This window comes from Chelonoidis abingdonii, chromosome 16 (genome assembly GCF_003597395.2).
Source record: "Chelonoidis abingdonii isolate Lonesome George chromosome 16, CheloAbing_2.0, whole genome shotgun sequence".
Lineage (NCBI taxonomy): Eukaryota > Metazoa > Chordata > Testudines > Testudinidae > Chelonoidis > Chelonoidis abingdonii.
This window is the reverse complement of record NC_133784.1, coordinates 12,896,852-12,911,926: the sequence shown is the minus strand read 5'-3', so window position 1 is coordinate 12,911,926 and position 15,075 is coordinate 12,896,852. Positions and strand designations below refer to the sequence as shown.

At 52.6% G+C, this 15,075-nt stretch overlaps 2 protein-coding genes across 2 annotated transcripts; one reads left to right on the top strand and one right to left on the bottom strand.

The window, feature by feature from the left end:
• Positions 1 to 473: 473 nt before the first annotated feature.
• On the top strand, positions 474 to 9,077 carry CUEDC2 (CUE domain containing 2). The gene is made up of 8 exons (XM_032778246.2): positions 474 to 552; positions 1,434 to 1,577; positions 2,132 to 2,193; positions 3,839 to 3,972; positions 5,277 to 5,450; positions 5,864 to 5,925; positions 7,408 to 7,468; positions 8,527 to 9,077. The coding sequence occupies exons 1-8, from the start codon at positions 479 to 481 to the stop codon at positions 8,671 to 8,673; spliced, it is 858 nt and encodes a 285-aa protein (XP_032634137.1). The 5' UTR covers positions 474 to 478; the 3' UTR covers positions 8,674 to 9,077.
• Positions 9,078 to 9,175: 98 nt separating this feature from the next.
• Positions 9,176 to 14,358, bottom strand: FBXL15 (F-box and leucine rich repeat protein 15). The gene is made up of 4 exons (XM_075072917.1): positions 14,285 to 14,358; positions 12,710 to 12,869; positions 10,921 to 11,423; positions 9,176 to 10,506 (listed from the first exon to the last, which is right to left on the bottom strand). The coding sequence occupies exons 1-4, from the start codon at positions 14,317 to 14,319 to the stop codon at positions 10,317 to 10,319; spliced, it is 888 nt and encodes a 295-aa protein (XP_074929018.1). The 5' UTR covers positions 14,320 to 14,358; the 3' UTR covers positions 9,176 to 10,316.
• Between the last annotated feature and the right edge of the window lie 717 nt (positions 14,359 to 15,075).

Here is a 15,075-nt window from a genome sequence, read left to right as displayed (position 1 = left end):
CTATCCTGGCATTTACAAAGCCAGGCATCACTGAAAACACTGTTAGCTGGAAGAGCCGTCCTCTCCTTCAGGGAGCAAGCAATATCCGAAGCCTTTCTTCATCGGAGCGCATCCTGCCATCTGATTCTGCAACTCTTCAGCTTGCCATGTGTTAGGACTTCTTGCTGTACTACACCTGCTGAGCGGGGGAGCTTTGCTCTGCACTTGTGAAAGCCTTTCACACCAGTAGCAGAGAGAAGCTGTGAAACACAGAGTGGTCGGACTACGTTGGGCTGATATCTCTGGTGGCTCCTCATACTGCAGGTAACTCCTATGACTGTTCCCCAGGGCTATGTGCTGGACCAGTGGAGTTCATGAATTGTTTTGATTGCATGAGCCTACATGGAGGTGTTGTGCATGTGAATGCTCTAGTCTCATTCTTGCCTCTGAAATTATATGAGGTTTTTTTTCCCCACTTAAAGAAACCCTTTAAAGAGACATGGATGTTGAAAGAATCATTCAAGACTCTCTGACGTGCTTCATCCAGTCCCACATCCCTGATGCCGATCTTAGGTATGTTCCAGCTCATCTTTTGAATTTGGACTTTCTGTTAGTTGCCCCTTTTCCCCTTTTATTAAACTCTAGGTCTGATGTTCTAACTTCCATGTATTGTATTCTGCTGCCCCTCAATCTAGATCTCAGGAGTACATGTAATTTGTCCAAAGTCTGCTAGAACCCTTTCACTATCCATAACTTAGTGTTACCATTTAGTAGCTTCCAGTGAAACGAAGGAATAAGGTTATTAACTTCTTGTGCAGTAACACAGATCTCTCTAGCGCCTATCATCTTTAAGGGATCCCAGAGTGCTTTTCAAACAGCAGACTGATATAGCCGTACATAGTTTATATAACAAGAACTTTGCCCACTAGTGAAATGCAGCCATCTCTAGGTTGGAATGCGGTGGCTGTTTTGCAGTCCATGGCAGCTGTATGGAGGTTTAGGACAGAAAATGAAGAAGAGTACTAGAGAAGTAGATTGTTGACCTGAAATTCTATCTACAGAGTGCAATTACCTTTGGAATCTGCCCGAAACACCAGAATTAACATTGTCACAAGTCTTCAGGACCTTGCTCAGACATTGTAACTCCAACAATACTGTCCTCCCTCCCCCAGCAGTGTACTGGGGTATTACTTTAGTGCTGACTGGGAAGGAAGATAGTCACAAATTAAACTGTACAAGTCATTTTCTGCAGGACCTCAGATTATCCCTGAAAATCTGCCCTACAACTATTGACAAGGTCCTACCTGCCTTCACTTGTGAGATCTGATCCAATCTCAGCACAGGAAGCTGGCCAAAGTGGGTCCTGTGACTGCAGTTGCACTAGGTGGAAGGGCACTAGAGGGGTGAGTATCTGTTAGCTCAAGTCCCTATGCTTGTGTTCTCCTTGTCTTCAGCGGCATGGATGAAGTCGTCTTCTCCTACATCGCTAGTGTCCTGGAAGAACTAGGTTCACCAGAATCATCCGAGGAGAACTTTGATATGGATGCCTTTGTGGAAATGATGGAGGCGTATATCCCTGGCTTTGCAGAAATCAACAGGTGTGTGCCTCTAATCATCTGGGACATAGGTGCCACACTTCAGGAACTGGGTCTAAGTGTCTTAGTGCCACAGAGCTGAGTTGTCAAATTAAGCAGCTCAGTGCTTTGGTTTAAGGATCTTCTGGTCCCAAAACCATGCAGTCATGTACGGAATCAGGCCTTTACTTGGGTATGTGATGACTAATACCAGTACAGATTGCAAGCAGGCCCCAGGCTTTCTGAGACCCTAGTTCGTTGTACTGGATTTACTATGGCACTAGCCTGCTGCACACATTGGCTTTACAGGGTCCATTTTTCTAGATTAGTGGCTCAGCAATATGGTTGTTTTGCATAGATTGGGTCGCATGTGCTCAGTGTAGAATTCCAGAAGCAGCTGTCTGCTGTTAGTGACTCTCACAACCCCTGCCAGGTGTGTGGGGAATACTACACAGATACTATACAGTGATTTCAGGGTGGGGGACTTGTAGGTACTTAGATCAGCAGGAGAAGCCTGTATTGGAAGGCGACAATGCTTATGCCCCCTATGCCAATAACACTGCTACTGTCTCTTGCAGCGGGAACATTTGTGAAATGATGTTTGCCCTCTCGGAAAGGCTCAGCGAAGCTCACAACAAAGGTAAGTTGTACGGTAGGCGCTCAGGCATGCGGAGGTGCATCAAGGATGTGGTTTTAGTCTTAAATTCTCTGAGGGATGGGGAGCGTCGCAGAACAATGCATGATCTTGCTATTTTAAGCTGGGATATTTAGGAGAGTCTCACTTGAGAGTCTGAATCGCTTGACTTCTGATCGGATTGTCAGAGTCTTGACAGGAGGGTTGGTAGCTTGGAATGCGCTTGTTTGTGACTGAACTAGAGGCACTTGTGTGGGAAAATCCACTTGAACAAATCCCTAGGGTTGCTGGTGATCCCAACTGCATATAAAGCGAATGCAGAGTAAGGGGAAGGTTCCCTGTACGAGGCTATTGCCCCTGAGGTATCTAGAGGGGTCTTGTGTATAGTTTGGAAACAGGATTGGACAGACCAGGTCAAATCCTCCTTCCAAAGCCAGTAAGTTGGGGATTTCTCTCTGCATTCCCATTAGCAGCACGGCTCAAGGGTTGCAAACCCAGACAGTACAGATACTTAGCCTGAGAGAGTCAGCTGGATTCTCTCTCATTGGCGTCTATAATTCGAGCTAGGATGCCTTTCTAAAGGAACTGCTCTACCCCATCCAGGAGTTAGGGGCTGGCTGCAGGAATTTCTGGGTGAGGATCTCTGACCTGTGCTGTGCAGGAGGGCAGACATAATGGTCCCTTCTGGCCTTAGAATCTGAGCGTCAGCTGTATCAGTGCAGTAAAGCAAAGCAGTAGCTTGCTGCCTGAAAATAGATGTGTAAAATCTCTGGTGGTGAGACCCATCGGGGCAGAGGGGTCCAGATTTTGCCCAAATGAAGCCTCACTGGCATCTCCTTTGGAGCCAAAAGGCCCCACATAATAGAGCAGACTGCCCTGCCCTTATCGTACATACCAGAGAGCAGCCTACAGATCACATAATAATACACAGCATGGCCACAGCATCCTCCAAGCTACCATCTCAAGGTGCCTCACATGCATGGGGAAGTATCACCCCCACTTTACAGATGTGGAAACTGAGGCATATACCTTCTAAATGACTTCCTCTTATCACACAGAGACAGTCTGTGTTAGAGCTGGGAGAAAAGAACCCAGGGATCCTGATTCCCAATCCAGTGCATTAACCATCTCTTCCCCCCCACACCTCCCCCCCCCACACACACACACACCACACATGCGACAATGCTGGCTTCATCAAAGCAGTCTGACCACATTGCACACTGGGCCTTACAGTGTGCAGGAGCCTTGCCTATATGTGAATTAATTCCCAAACAACAACTGAGAATATGTACTGGTCACTTAATACAGGGATGGTGTAATTTACCCCAACCCCAGCAATACAAACCCCAGAAATTCATTTAAAAGATTAAGGTGTCACTTAAAAGAAATCCAAACATGTTATGGTCTGGAAACACACAGTTAAGGCACCTAAGCAACCTTAACTCTGCCCCACTGTGGGCTGTGTGAACAAGGTGGCAACCATATCTGGTTGGCAGTAGTAGGAGAGCATTGGCTGGAAACCAATCATGGAGAAAGGAATTTGTGCTGGCATACGGCACAGTAGCAACCTTGTCTTTCTCATAACAAAACGAATAGGTAGCGGTAACCTTTACAGGATTGCTCATAAATAAATGTGCACTGTGTCTTTAAGGAAAGGTTTGCCAAAAGGCTGTGGAGAGCATGAGCAGAGCCCCTGCTGAAGAGCTGAACCAGAGCAAAGAGCAGGGGGAAGGAGCTTCTGATGAGAGGAGGCTGCATATACCAGCAGAGGGAGCCATAGCTCAGGTACTGGGATGTTGCCATAGAGAACTAGACACAGGACAGACAGAGTTGCATGCCATAGGTTACCATGGGGGTCTGGACATAATCTGACTCTGTAGGGCTCTATGTGCTGTAGGTGGCCGGAAGCAGTATTCTCTCAAAATGTGACCTCAGCTTGTGTGATATGATGAGCAAGCTCTTGTCAGTTCTGGGAGGGGAAACCCCCCAGAAAAACTCAAAGGTTGCCAGAAGTGGTGTGGGCAACTCCACAGCTCATGCTCTTCCCTCTGAGTCAGCACAGAACCAGCTCTGCAGCTGGGAGATGCTGTGCTACTTTCTGGATGGGAGGTAGCAGAGTGTCTGCCTGCTTGTCATTAAAGATCTCATGGGACTTTTCACAAAAGCCAAATTCTGACACTGTCTGCTGCATTCTGCATCCCTAACCCCCCCCCCCCCCAAGTTCTAATTTCTTATAGTCTCCATTTCCTGTCCTAAACCATCATACGGCTTCCCCTTTCCACCGGACAAGTGGCTGCATTTCAGTGGTCGATGCTGTGATTCCTGATGAGAGAGTTTGCAGAATTTGTTCAGAATGTTTGTACTGTGCTGGATAAAAAGCACTGATTAAATACGAGCCATTGTCCTTCATCCCCTCTGTGCAATTCAGGGACAAGCCATGCTCCAGCTGTAGAGAGCATTGCTCAGCTGGTATCCCCATTGTGAGCACTTCTCTGCACACCCGGTCCCATCCGTGCTCTCTTTCCCCCTGCACTGGGGCTAGAACGTGCTTACTGATGCTCTCTTCTTGCTTGGTGATTGTCACCATTTGCCACTTGCTTTATAGAAACTGTCATTGCTGCACTTCAGCATCTCTGCTGCAGCGGTAGCATGCTGTGCTTAAACCCCTCCCCGCCCCCTTCGCTGCGACTCCACACGCTGGGAGTGCCAGTTGTCAGGGCTACAGGTAAATGGGCCAGTTCCCAGAATCTCTGTCTCACGGGGGGATGGACATGCAGCAGCACAGTAGGCAAATGAGCCAACACCCAGAAGACCTACCTTGGGGGACTGCTAATCTGCTGGCAAGAGGTAGGCCAATAATATCCAGACTCCTTGCTGCTGTGTGTGTGGGCAGGGCCTGCAAAGAGCTAAACCCATAACTAGCTCCCCAGCTTCAGGGATGAGGCTTGCACCTGCCCCTGTGGGGAGGCCTGGTTCTACTGAAGCTGTGGAAAAATATCTGGCTTAATGGAAAGCAGTTTTCCTGACCTAAAGTGCCAAGCCCCTCGCTGCCCTCCAGGCTCATCCCAGGTCTCTCTCACCCTGACCAGGGAGCAGAAGGTGACCTGAAGGATAGGGTGGAGCTGCTCCTGGAGATGTTCCCAGCCTGCACCCTCAGCCAGGCTCAAAAGGCGCTGGCCATGGTGCTGGGAAACCTGGAAGAGGCGGTGCAGTTACTGGTGGAAGAGAAGGTGGAACCTGGCCCAGGGGGCGCTAACCTGAAGGTATTGTGGCCTTGACAGCAGCACCGGGTGGGGGAGGGTGGATTGGAGGAAGCAGTGCCCACAAATACAGCAGGGCATCACACAAGTTGAAATGTGGTTCTTTACCTCTGAAAGTGGTTGTGGGGATCTTCCACATCCCCACAGCAAATGGAAGAGGCCAACAGGTCTTCACCCTGTGAGCAGAGCAGTGAGATCCCACTGAGCTGGCTCCTTCTCCAGGGACTCCAGGTACAGGTGGTCCAGCCTGTTGGGCTGCCATAAGAGAGATTGTGCCCCAGGCATTCTCCTCCCCTAACGTCAACTGGCTGGCAGCCGGGGTGGCTTCTCCACACAGGGACTAGCTAACAAGATGGAATTGAACAGGCTGATTCCTTTGTAGCTCACCCACATCCTTTCCTACTCTCTAATCCCAGGAGACAGCAAGGCCCCACCAAGCACCCAAACAAGAGGATCTCAAACGATTTATCTTACAGAAGTAAGTACCAAGCAGCAAGGATCTGCTCATGTCCTTGTTGAGTGGCAAGAACGGGCTCTGATGAGGAGCTCAGGGAAAAGGTCATAAACAGAACTTGCCCACCGAGGCTACCCTACCAAACCAACCTATCCAAGAGCTTTGCTGTGTGCCACTCTGCAGTTGGGCCATTGGTAAGGAGAGGATCCTGGCATTTCTGGGGCATGGCTAATCTCAAAATGCAGGTCCATTCAGAGAAGGGATGTGAACTCTGCTCGGGGTGTCCCTATTGATTCTTACAGCCATGTTTGGTTGAGTAGGGCCTAAAGCCGCTATCCATAAGTGCTGAAGCTGCAGCCTGCACCCGCCCAGCTGGGATCTGCCCCTCCAGGCTGGTTCTTTCTGCTTCCCTACATCACTGACAGTGATAAACAACAGTTGGAATTCAGCTGGCGGGTGTGAGTAAGGCAGAATGGAACCCAGCTCGCTTTCCCAGAGCCGTGCTATCTCCCAAGGGCTAACCTAGCTCCAGCTGATCTGACACAAGCTTGGTGTGATCGCGAGGGAGCAGATGCGTTGACTAAAAAGGTGCCACTTAGTCACATTTGCTAACCTCACTTTAATGGTGGCATTGGCAAGGTCCTGCACTTACAACACAACTCAAGCACAGTGATTGAGAGCAGTCCTCTAGCTGGAAATACACAGGAACAGCTATTCTAGCTCGGGGGAAAATGACCAAGGCTGGCTGTGCCATCACATAGTTGTATTGGCTCCAGAGTGGGAACAGAAGTAAAGAACTCATCAGTGCTGTGAGCAAGTACCTGTGCATCAGTCAAACATGGAGCGAGATGACACTTTACTCCTCAAACCACTTTAGTAAAGGATTATAGTGCATGAAGTTTTGAAGGAGTCATCTCTGGAAGGAGAGATGCAGCCAGTTCTGCACTGTGCTACCAGGAACCCACCGTCATGTCCTTCAGCTACATGGTGCTCAGAACACGTCGTCGATGCTGCCCACCCACAGAGATTGGAAAGTAGCAAACCTGCTTCCTAAAATAGATCGGAACTTGGCCCTTACATCTCTGAGCAGCTCTTGATAGGGCAGGATTAAGGCCCCAGATCCTCCAAAGTATTTGGGTGCCTAACTCCCATTTAGGAGCTAGGCACCTAAATACCTTGATGATCTGGGCCTGCCTGAACAAACCAAGTAGCCAGTCTGCCTTCAGGTACACTTCACACTGCCTGAGATATCACCCCAGGTTCCAGAGACCTTTAGCTGGCTGTGCAGGATCCCACCCATCGGAAGGATAGCACCTCTGATGCTGCAGTACCTCCTCCCTCCCACTGTTAGTCCTGGGCTCATTCCCAGTGTTCAGATGGAAGTGGAGGGCAGCAGGTGTTGAGGTCACACTGAAAATGGGGCGAGGGGTAAGGAAACGGGATGTGAGTAGCCCATGATAGTCACAGTATTGTGTGTGGCAGCTTTCACTAATGTGTTTGTTTCAGATACATGATGGTGGACAGCGAGGAGGACCAGAAAACACACAGGCCGGTGCCACCAAAGGAGGTGAGGAGAGCCACACTTGGCATGGCTATGAGTTTTTGGCTGTAACAGGGTCTAACTACCGGTTGGCAACAGAGTGAATCTGCCACAATGAAACCCCCATTCATAGAGCCTTTCCCTGGAGGGAAGGGGGAACTAGTGCAGCCAAGAGAGGTGTAAGATGGGCAGCAGGGGCTGTCACTATTTACCACTTTAGCCTAATGCTGTGGTTTCCCACGAGGGGGTAGGTATACGCCAGTGGCTTCATCTTGCTTTCCTAACAGTTCTTTAACCAAGACTCACACAGTGTTCTCCAGCCCCTGAGTTCAGCTAGTCCTGCTCTTAAAGAACATGTGAGAGACAGACCCTAAACCTTTCAGTTGATGCCAGTTGCACCCAGGGCCTGCGCAAGGATGTTTCGCACCCTAGGCGAAACTTCCACCTTGCGCCCTTCCCCCCCCCCCCCGAGTCGCCCCTCCCGCGGCAGCTCCTCACCCTCCCCTCTGAGGCACTCACCCCTGCTCCGCACACGAGCACATCGTGGCTGCTTCACTTCTCCTGCCTCCCAGGCTTGCGGCGCCTAAGCTGATTGGCACTGCAAGCCTGGGAGGCGGGAGAAGTGAAGCAGCTCACCCCTGCCCCGCCTTCTCCCCAAGCAGGCTGTGGCTGCTTCACTTCTCCCACCTCCCAGGCTTGCAGCGCCAATCAGCTTAGGTGCCACAAGCCTGGGAGGAGGGAGAAGTGAAGCAGCCATGGCATGCTCGGGGAGGAGGCGGGGCAGGGGAGAGCTGGGGCGAGGAGTCCCCTGCATGTCACCCCCTGCCCCTTACTTGCTGCAGGCGGCCCTCCCCGTGCTCCCCTGCCCCAGCTCCCTCCACCTAAATGCCAGCAGCGACTGGGGCCGCTGAAGATCCAGCCACTGCGGTCGCTGCCAAAGAAAATGGCACCCCCCAAATCCCAGCACCCTAGGTGACCACTTAGGTCGCCTAAATGGTTGCACCGGCCCTGATTGCACCTGACCCACAGACCCACCCAGGGCTTCCATCACTTTCTACTTCACATCAATTTCACTTCCTTCCTAGGCTCCCAAGAAACTGATCCGCTACATTGACAACCAGGTGGTGAGTACAAAGGGAGAAAGGTACAAAGACATTAAGAAGCCAGAGAGTGAGGAGATGAAGAGAACTTACATCAGCCTCAAGCCAGCCAAGAAATACAAATTCCACTGACGGACGTTCCCTCCAAGGCATCGTCCTCTACCCTGCTGCCTGAGGCATGGAGGGACAGCCCTGAGGCCTTCTACACTCCTCTAACTGGAACTAACCTACCACTGGGAGTCAGCATGCTGCTGTCAGCCTCTAATTATAGCATGATGCTACAGAGGAGCCTGTTCAGCAACACTGTTTGTGTAACCCTCCAAATTGTCCCTCCGCAGCCAGGAGCCAGCCATCGCTATGGCAAATTTGACCAACCCTGCAACTGTGTGTCCTGGACCTCTCTGCCATTCCTTGCATGGGGATGTTTTTATAGCTAAAGTGTGGCTAGTGCAGTTCACAGCTGTCTTTTTAAATGTGTGTGCAGTGGTGTTGATTGTGACAGTTAGTAAAGATGGTGTGAATCTGTGGAATTCAGACAGACCATGTCTGCTCCTGGGAAGGGTCACCAGGGTCTCATGGTTGGTTGGAGGCTCAAGCTGCATCCTTCTCTCTCTGCCACACCCCTCCTCAGGGCATGAGATGGTGCCTGCGGATTGGCTACATGCAGCTCCTTTAGCAGATTGAATGCACAGTGAGTGTAAGGGCTTAGGCTGGAAACTAGGCCTGGTATTGTGAGCTGCCAGCACAGTTCCTGCTGGATCTGCAGCACCTCGATGCAGCTAGCAGCTGAAGACACCCCTAGGGGGCCCTGCTATTTCAGGGCTGGAACCTGACTGGCAGCCACTAGCCCTGTGATGAGCAGGGGACACAGCTCAGGATAAAGCTACACTTCTGACCAAACTCAGATGTGAACTGAGTTCCACGGCAGTAAGAACCCACAGAGGTTTCGCTCTTCTCCCTGCCGTAGCAGTTGGGAATCAGGCTCCCCCTCTCCAGAGCTAGTGTCACTCCCCCTCCAGCCCACACTTGGAGCTAGAGCTGTGACTCCTAGTTCTCATCGAGCCACATGCTAAGAACAGCAGGGTAGCTGCAGTAGCACAGGCAGCGAGTGGTGGTACAGGCTAGCTCCTGGTCAGGGTGACTAGCCTGTGCCACTGCTGTTGGGAGATGGCCCACCCAGAGGGAGCAGAGCCCTCTGGTTTCTGACAAGGTCATTCCAGTGTGCTGCAGCTATCACTGAGATGCCCTCCCCCCAGCTCAGCAAGCCCTGTCCTGGCTGGGAGGAGAGCTCACACTTCTTCTTTAATAGGGCAGAGGTGGTCTGGTTTATTCAACAGTTCTGCAGCCAGTCCATGGCCATAGTCCCTGCACAGTGTCCTGCTCTCTGTACAGCCGATGCCCAGCATGCTGGGCTTAGAGATTTTAAATATTGCTTAAATAATATATCCCATTTACCAGCTGACCTGGCCCTGCCGGGACATGTTCAGCACCATGGTGCTGCTGAGAGTGCCTCTCGCTTTTCAAACCACTGCAAAGGGCTGCTGCTTCCCCCAGGAGGCAATGAGGGATCCCCATTACAAACACAGCAGTAGCTAAAGAGCACCAAGGGGGCGAGGGGTAGACGGAGGTCAGAGAGCCCCATCAGGACCAGCCACAGTGATGGGACTGACTGCTCCCTCTGAGAGTCTCAGCAGCAATTTCTTACAGCACCCTCCAGGAGGCAGAGGCCAACTGGGCTCTCTCCCCCTTTCAGCAGCAGCAGCTGTCCCCCTCCTCTAGATCTGAAGGTTAATGAAGGGGGCAAATCCAACCCCGTCCTGCAGGAGAACAAGGGCCCTCTGCAGCGGCAGCTCCACATCCAGCTCCACCCCACGGCCACGGAGGATGCTCAGGCTGGACTCAGCCACCTTGTGACAGTGTTTCACCTTCAGTGAGCGCAGCTTGGTGCAGTACTCGGCCAGGACCCTGCCAAGAGAGAGCACAGGCTGGAGGCCACAGCTCCTGCTCCAAGCACCCCCCTGCCCTGTTACTGGAAGATGAATCTGTGCGACACCCAACACCCCTGTCCCATGGGAGGAGGACCTTGCCTGGGCATAGAGCACATGCAGGAGATGATAATCTGGTGATCAGCTCAAGCCTGATCCCTCTCTATGGCGTCCCAGAGAGCTTACTGTAGCCAAGCCCACATCGGTGCATCTAGTATCTACACTGTCCTCTAGAGCCTGGCAGCAGCCTCCCCCAGCACCTCCCACTGCACCCAGCACCACAGAAGCAAGCAAGGAAGAGACCCTGTCTCCCTTCTCTCTGATCTCCACCCCCTGCTCTGACCCCACGTGGAGAGCCCCCCACCCTGCATTCACAGTTAAGCAAACTTGGTACCTAATGGACTCGTTCTTGACTCGCAGACACCCGGTGAGGTCCAGGTGCTCCAGCTCACGGCAGCACTTGGCAATCTCCTCCACGGCCGTGTCGCCCACGTTGGCATTGACAGCCAGAGAGAGGGACTTCAGCCTGCTGCACTTCTGCACCAGGTAGCAGATGGCTTCATCCTTCAGCTGGCGACAGGCTGTCAGGTCCAGGGACTCAAGTCCCTTGCAGTGGTCAGCCAGGCTGCGCAGAGAGAGGCTGTCCACCCACTCACAGTGAGCCAGCGAGAGACAGCGCACGTTGGGACAGCTCAGCGAGATGGCCACCAGGGCATGCCGGCTCAGCTGCAGGCAGCTGCTCAGCTGGATCTTCTGCAGATGGTGGTTCTGGCCAATCACAGGAAGCAGCTCCTTGTCAGTCAGCCAATCAGAGCAGTTCTGGAGCGCTAAATGTTGCAGGACTTCATTGTCTTTCAGAAGGTTACAGAAAGCAGCTTTGGGGAGATGAGGGCCAACCTGCGTTGGGAGAACAGAGAAGGAGACCTCCACTGTTTCAATGCTGCCCTGGCTCTTAATTTCTCTTCTCCCACCAATCTCTTCCTTGCACCAGAGACATTAAAGAGCCAGAGGAGACCTGGTAGGTCACCAAATCTACCCCCCGCCCCCACCAGGATTGCAGCACTTCCTGCAGCTTCTTCTTCACTTCAGTGGCCCAAGTGATGGGGCTCCCACAGCTTCCCTTAAGAAGCCAATCCACAGTACGAGAATTCTTGCCATCAAGAAGTTATTCCAGCTCTTCAATCCAAAGTTAACTCCTCTTAATGCCTTTGCATTGCTTCTGTTTCTAAATCCTTGCCTCTCTACATTCTCCAGCTGTAAACACTTGCAGACAGTCCTGCCCCTCTTAGTCAGTGCTAGGGCAAGCAACGCCCATTTTGCTCTTTTTTAAAATTTTTCCCAGCCAGTCACTCCTTCTATTCAATCTCTTCTAAGCTGTGCAAGTCCCCATGTGGACACACGTCTTTTGCATAACTGTGACTCAAGTGAATTTAGCCACAGTTAGTAACAAACTAAATTTAACTAAATCCACTTGAGCCACTGCTACTCCATAATAAGTATGTTCACTCAGACTTGCACTAAAATAATTCCACTGGTTTTATTTGTAACTGGTTTAACATCCACCTCTTACTATTTCTGTGCTGATTTGTGCGTAGACCAGCTCTTCACTGAGGCCCAACCTATAATCTCCTGTGTTTCCTACTCAGCAGGAAGAGCCGTCCCTGCAGCCCCCTGTACCACCTTTCCAGTAAGGCTGGAAGAACACTTGGCTTGGTGAGTTCCAGCCCCTAAGGCTGGACACACCTGCACACATTGTATTTCCATCCCCACGCCTCAAGGAGCCAGACCCATCTAGACACATCATATTCCACACACAGCTGCATGCATCATTCCCACCCGCCTCCACACCTCGGCAAAACAGAGAGCGTGTCCCATTCCCAGCCTAGGGCCTCTCTGCTCCCGCCCTGCTGGTGCTTGGATGGGCCATGGGAGGGGCTTCTGGTTTCATCATTCCTGTCAGCCTAATGGCCTATTATTAACAAACAAATCTGCTCACTGCTGAGACTTAAATCACTCCTATCAGCCCCTGAAAGCATTTGGGGGGGCGGGCGAGGGCATTAACCAGAGCAAATAATCTCACTGTGATTTGCCTCACTCCCTTCCACTTAGCCTGACTTTCCCATTGTAGGTTCTTCCCACAGGTAACAGCTCTCCCCAGCGCCAAGTGTAGAACTGTCCCATACCTGGCTAGAGTCAAAGCAGCGCATGTTGGCCAAGTACAGCTGAATGAGAGTCTGGAATGGCTTGCTGACCCTTTGCAGGCTCAGGAGCTGTCGCAGCGGCAGATGGCAGAGGATGTGTGGCACCAGGATGTCCTCCCAGGGCAAGTCCAGGAGGTGGCCCCTGAAGGAAAAGCAAAAGCAGGTAAACCCTGGGGAGCCAGTTAGACCCTGTTTCTAGTAAAAGCCCAAACTGTTTCATGACAGTGGCTGGGCAGCAGCCAACCATTACGTCCAGAAAACAAGCTGCTAGAAGGAGAAACTAGTTGCTAGAGGCTCCTGTTAGCAGACTCCCAGCTTGGGGCTGGATTTGCTCTCTTGTGAAGCTTCCCAGGGGATCTCAGATGTGCTCCCGCTCCAGTCAAGCCCTCCGTCCTTCAGGCTGTCAAAAAGATCTCCTGATTCCCAGCTGCTGGGCAGGTGTTCTCTCAACAGTAAGGACAGTAAGCTGCAGTGCGAGGCCAACTGCACCCAGCCAGTCTTTTTAGCTCCTATTCTGTCGCACACCCAATCATTCCCATTCAAGATCTAATCAAACAGGCAGTCTGCAGTGGAGGCAGCCAGTGTTATGTGTAAATGGAGGGATGGGCTGCCATGCAGGCCTTGGCACTATATAAGTGGCTCTGCTGTGGCAGAACAGAGCCCAGCACCCTCTGATGAGGTGCAGAGGGAACAAGAAACACATCATACAGCAGAAGCAGCCTCCAGGGGGGAGAAAATACATTTTCTGCTTCTCAAGCTTTGTCTTCTTTTTTTTTTTTTTATAAAGGAACTGAAACATGGAGCAGTAATTAGATTTCCGTGCTTTAAAAGACAGAGCTAGAGCAACTGCCTCAGCATGGCTGTCAGGCAGTAACTCTTCTAGCTACCATTGCCAGTGCCTCTCTGCAAACTAATTCCAGCAGCAGAGAAGGTAATTGGGGAGTCACTTCCACCCAGAGCCGGTAAATACACACTCCCCGGTCCAGCCCTGTCGGCAGTGCCTACACCTCTCCCTCACTCCCCATCGTCCTGCTCATCACTGAGCTTCCAACTCAGGGAGAGCTACAGAGAGGGTGTCACCTGCAGAGGCAGCTGTGGCGGGGGCTGGTGATGGAATAGGAAGCCTCCCATCGCTAGGGCACCAGCAAAGAATGACCCACTTCCTGCCCAGCAGCTGCGAGAGAGCCTTGAGCTAGGGCAGGCAGGTGGGCTCCCCTGCACATAGTGCTGCTGGCTTGCTAAGTGCCCTCCTGCCAGTCTAGGCAGAGAGACCAAGCCCTGCATGGCTCAGAGAGACCAGCTCCCTGCCAGCAGCGCGGACTCCCATGCAAGGGTGAAAGCGCCACGGCAGGGGCTGCTCTGACCGTAAACACGACCTGCCTCCAGGGGCACTGCCCGCTCCGACCCCGCACAGCTGGGGGTGCTGCCTGTCCCCGCCCCCCACCCCAAGCCGGGCACGGCTGGGGGCGCTGCCTGTCCCCCCGCCCCCACCCCCAAGCCGGGCACGGCTGGGGGCGCTGCCTGTCCCCCCCCCGGCACAGCTGCCGGTAGTGGTACCTGGCGCAGGGCCGAGTCTCCCCTGGCAGCTCCATAAGGTTCTGGTCCAACCTTCGCCAGCCGGCCGGCTCATTTACCCCGCCCCTCGCGATGACGTATCAGTGGCGCCGGGCGCCAGCTAAGCACGTCACGCACCGGCATACCGCTCAGCGGGGCGGAAATGCGGGTGCCCCCTCCGACAGACCAACTCAATCGAGCGCTACAGCGTTGATCCCTCCGTTCTCTGACGTGTTCTGTCCGGTTGGACCTGCCGACCCGGAGAAAAGCGATCCGGTCTAGGCCTGGCGGGGGTCCAGCCCCGGGGGCAGCGGGAGACTGAATCTGCCGCTCTTCCAAGGCCTGCCTCTTCTGGAGGCGGCTCACCCAGGGCTGAGCCCCGTCCCCAGGTCTTGGGGGTAGAAAGTTTGTGTATCAACCCACAGGGCTAGTCCAGCCTGTCTGTGGCTGTGATCCTGGCCAGGCTTCCCAGCAAAGTGGGGTCCAGGCATTGGAGGGGAGACCACGAGAGAGATCACGTGCTGCTGGGAGCCCAAGGGGGCGCTCTCCCTGCCGAGCACCCTGGCTGGGCGGCAGTGGAGGTGGACCCTCTCCAGGGATGGCCATACTAGGGGTCCTGGGAGCAGCTAGGGGTTTCTGGTGTATGGTGAGATATTTTTATTATTGAACATTTATACTCAGCAGCACCCAGAGGCCAACCAGCATGAACCCCCGTGCTCGGTGTTGTATAAATGTTACACTGTCCGCATCCTGGGTCAGGTACCAGCAGTGAGGATCAGACCTGGGACCTCTGG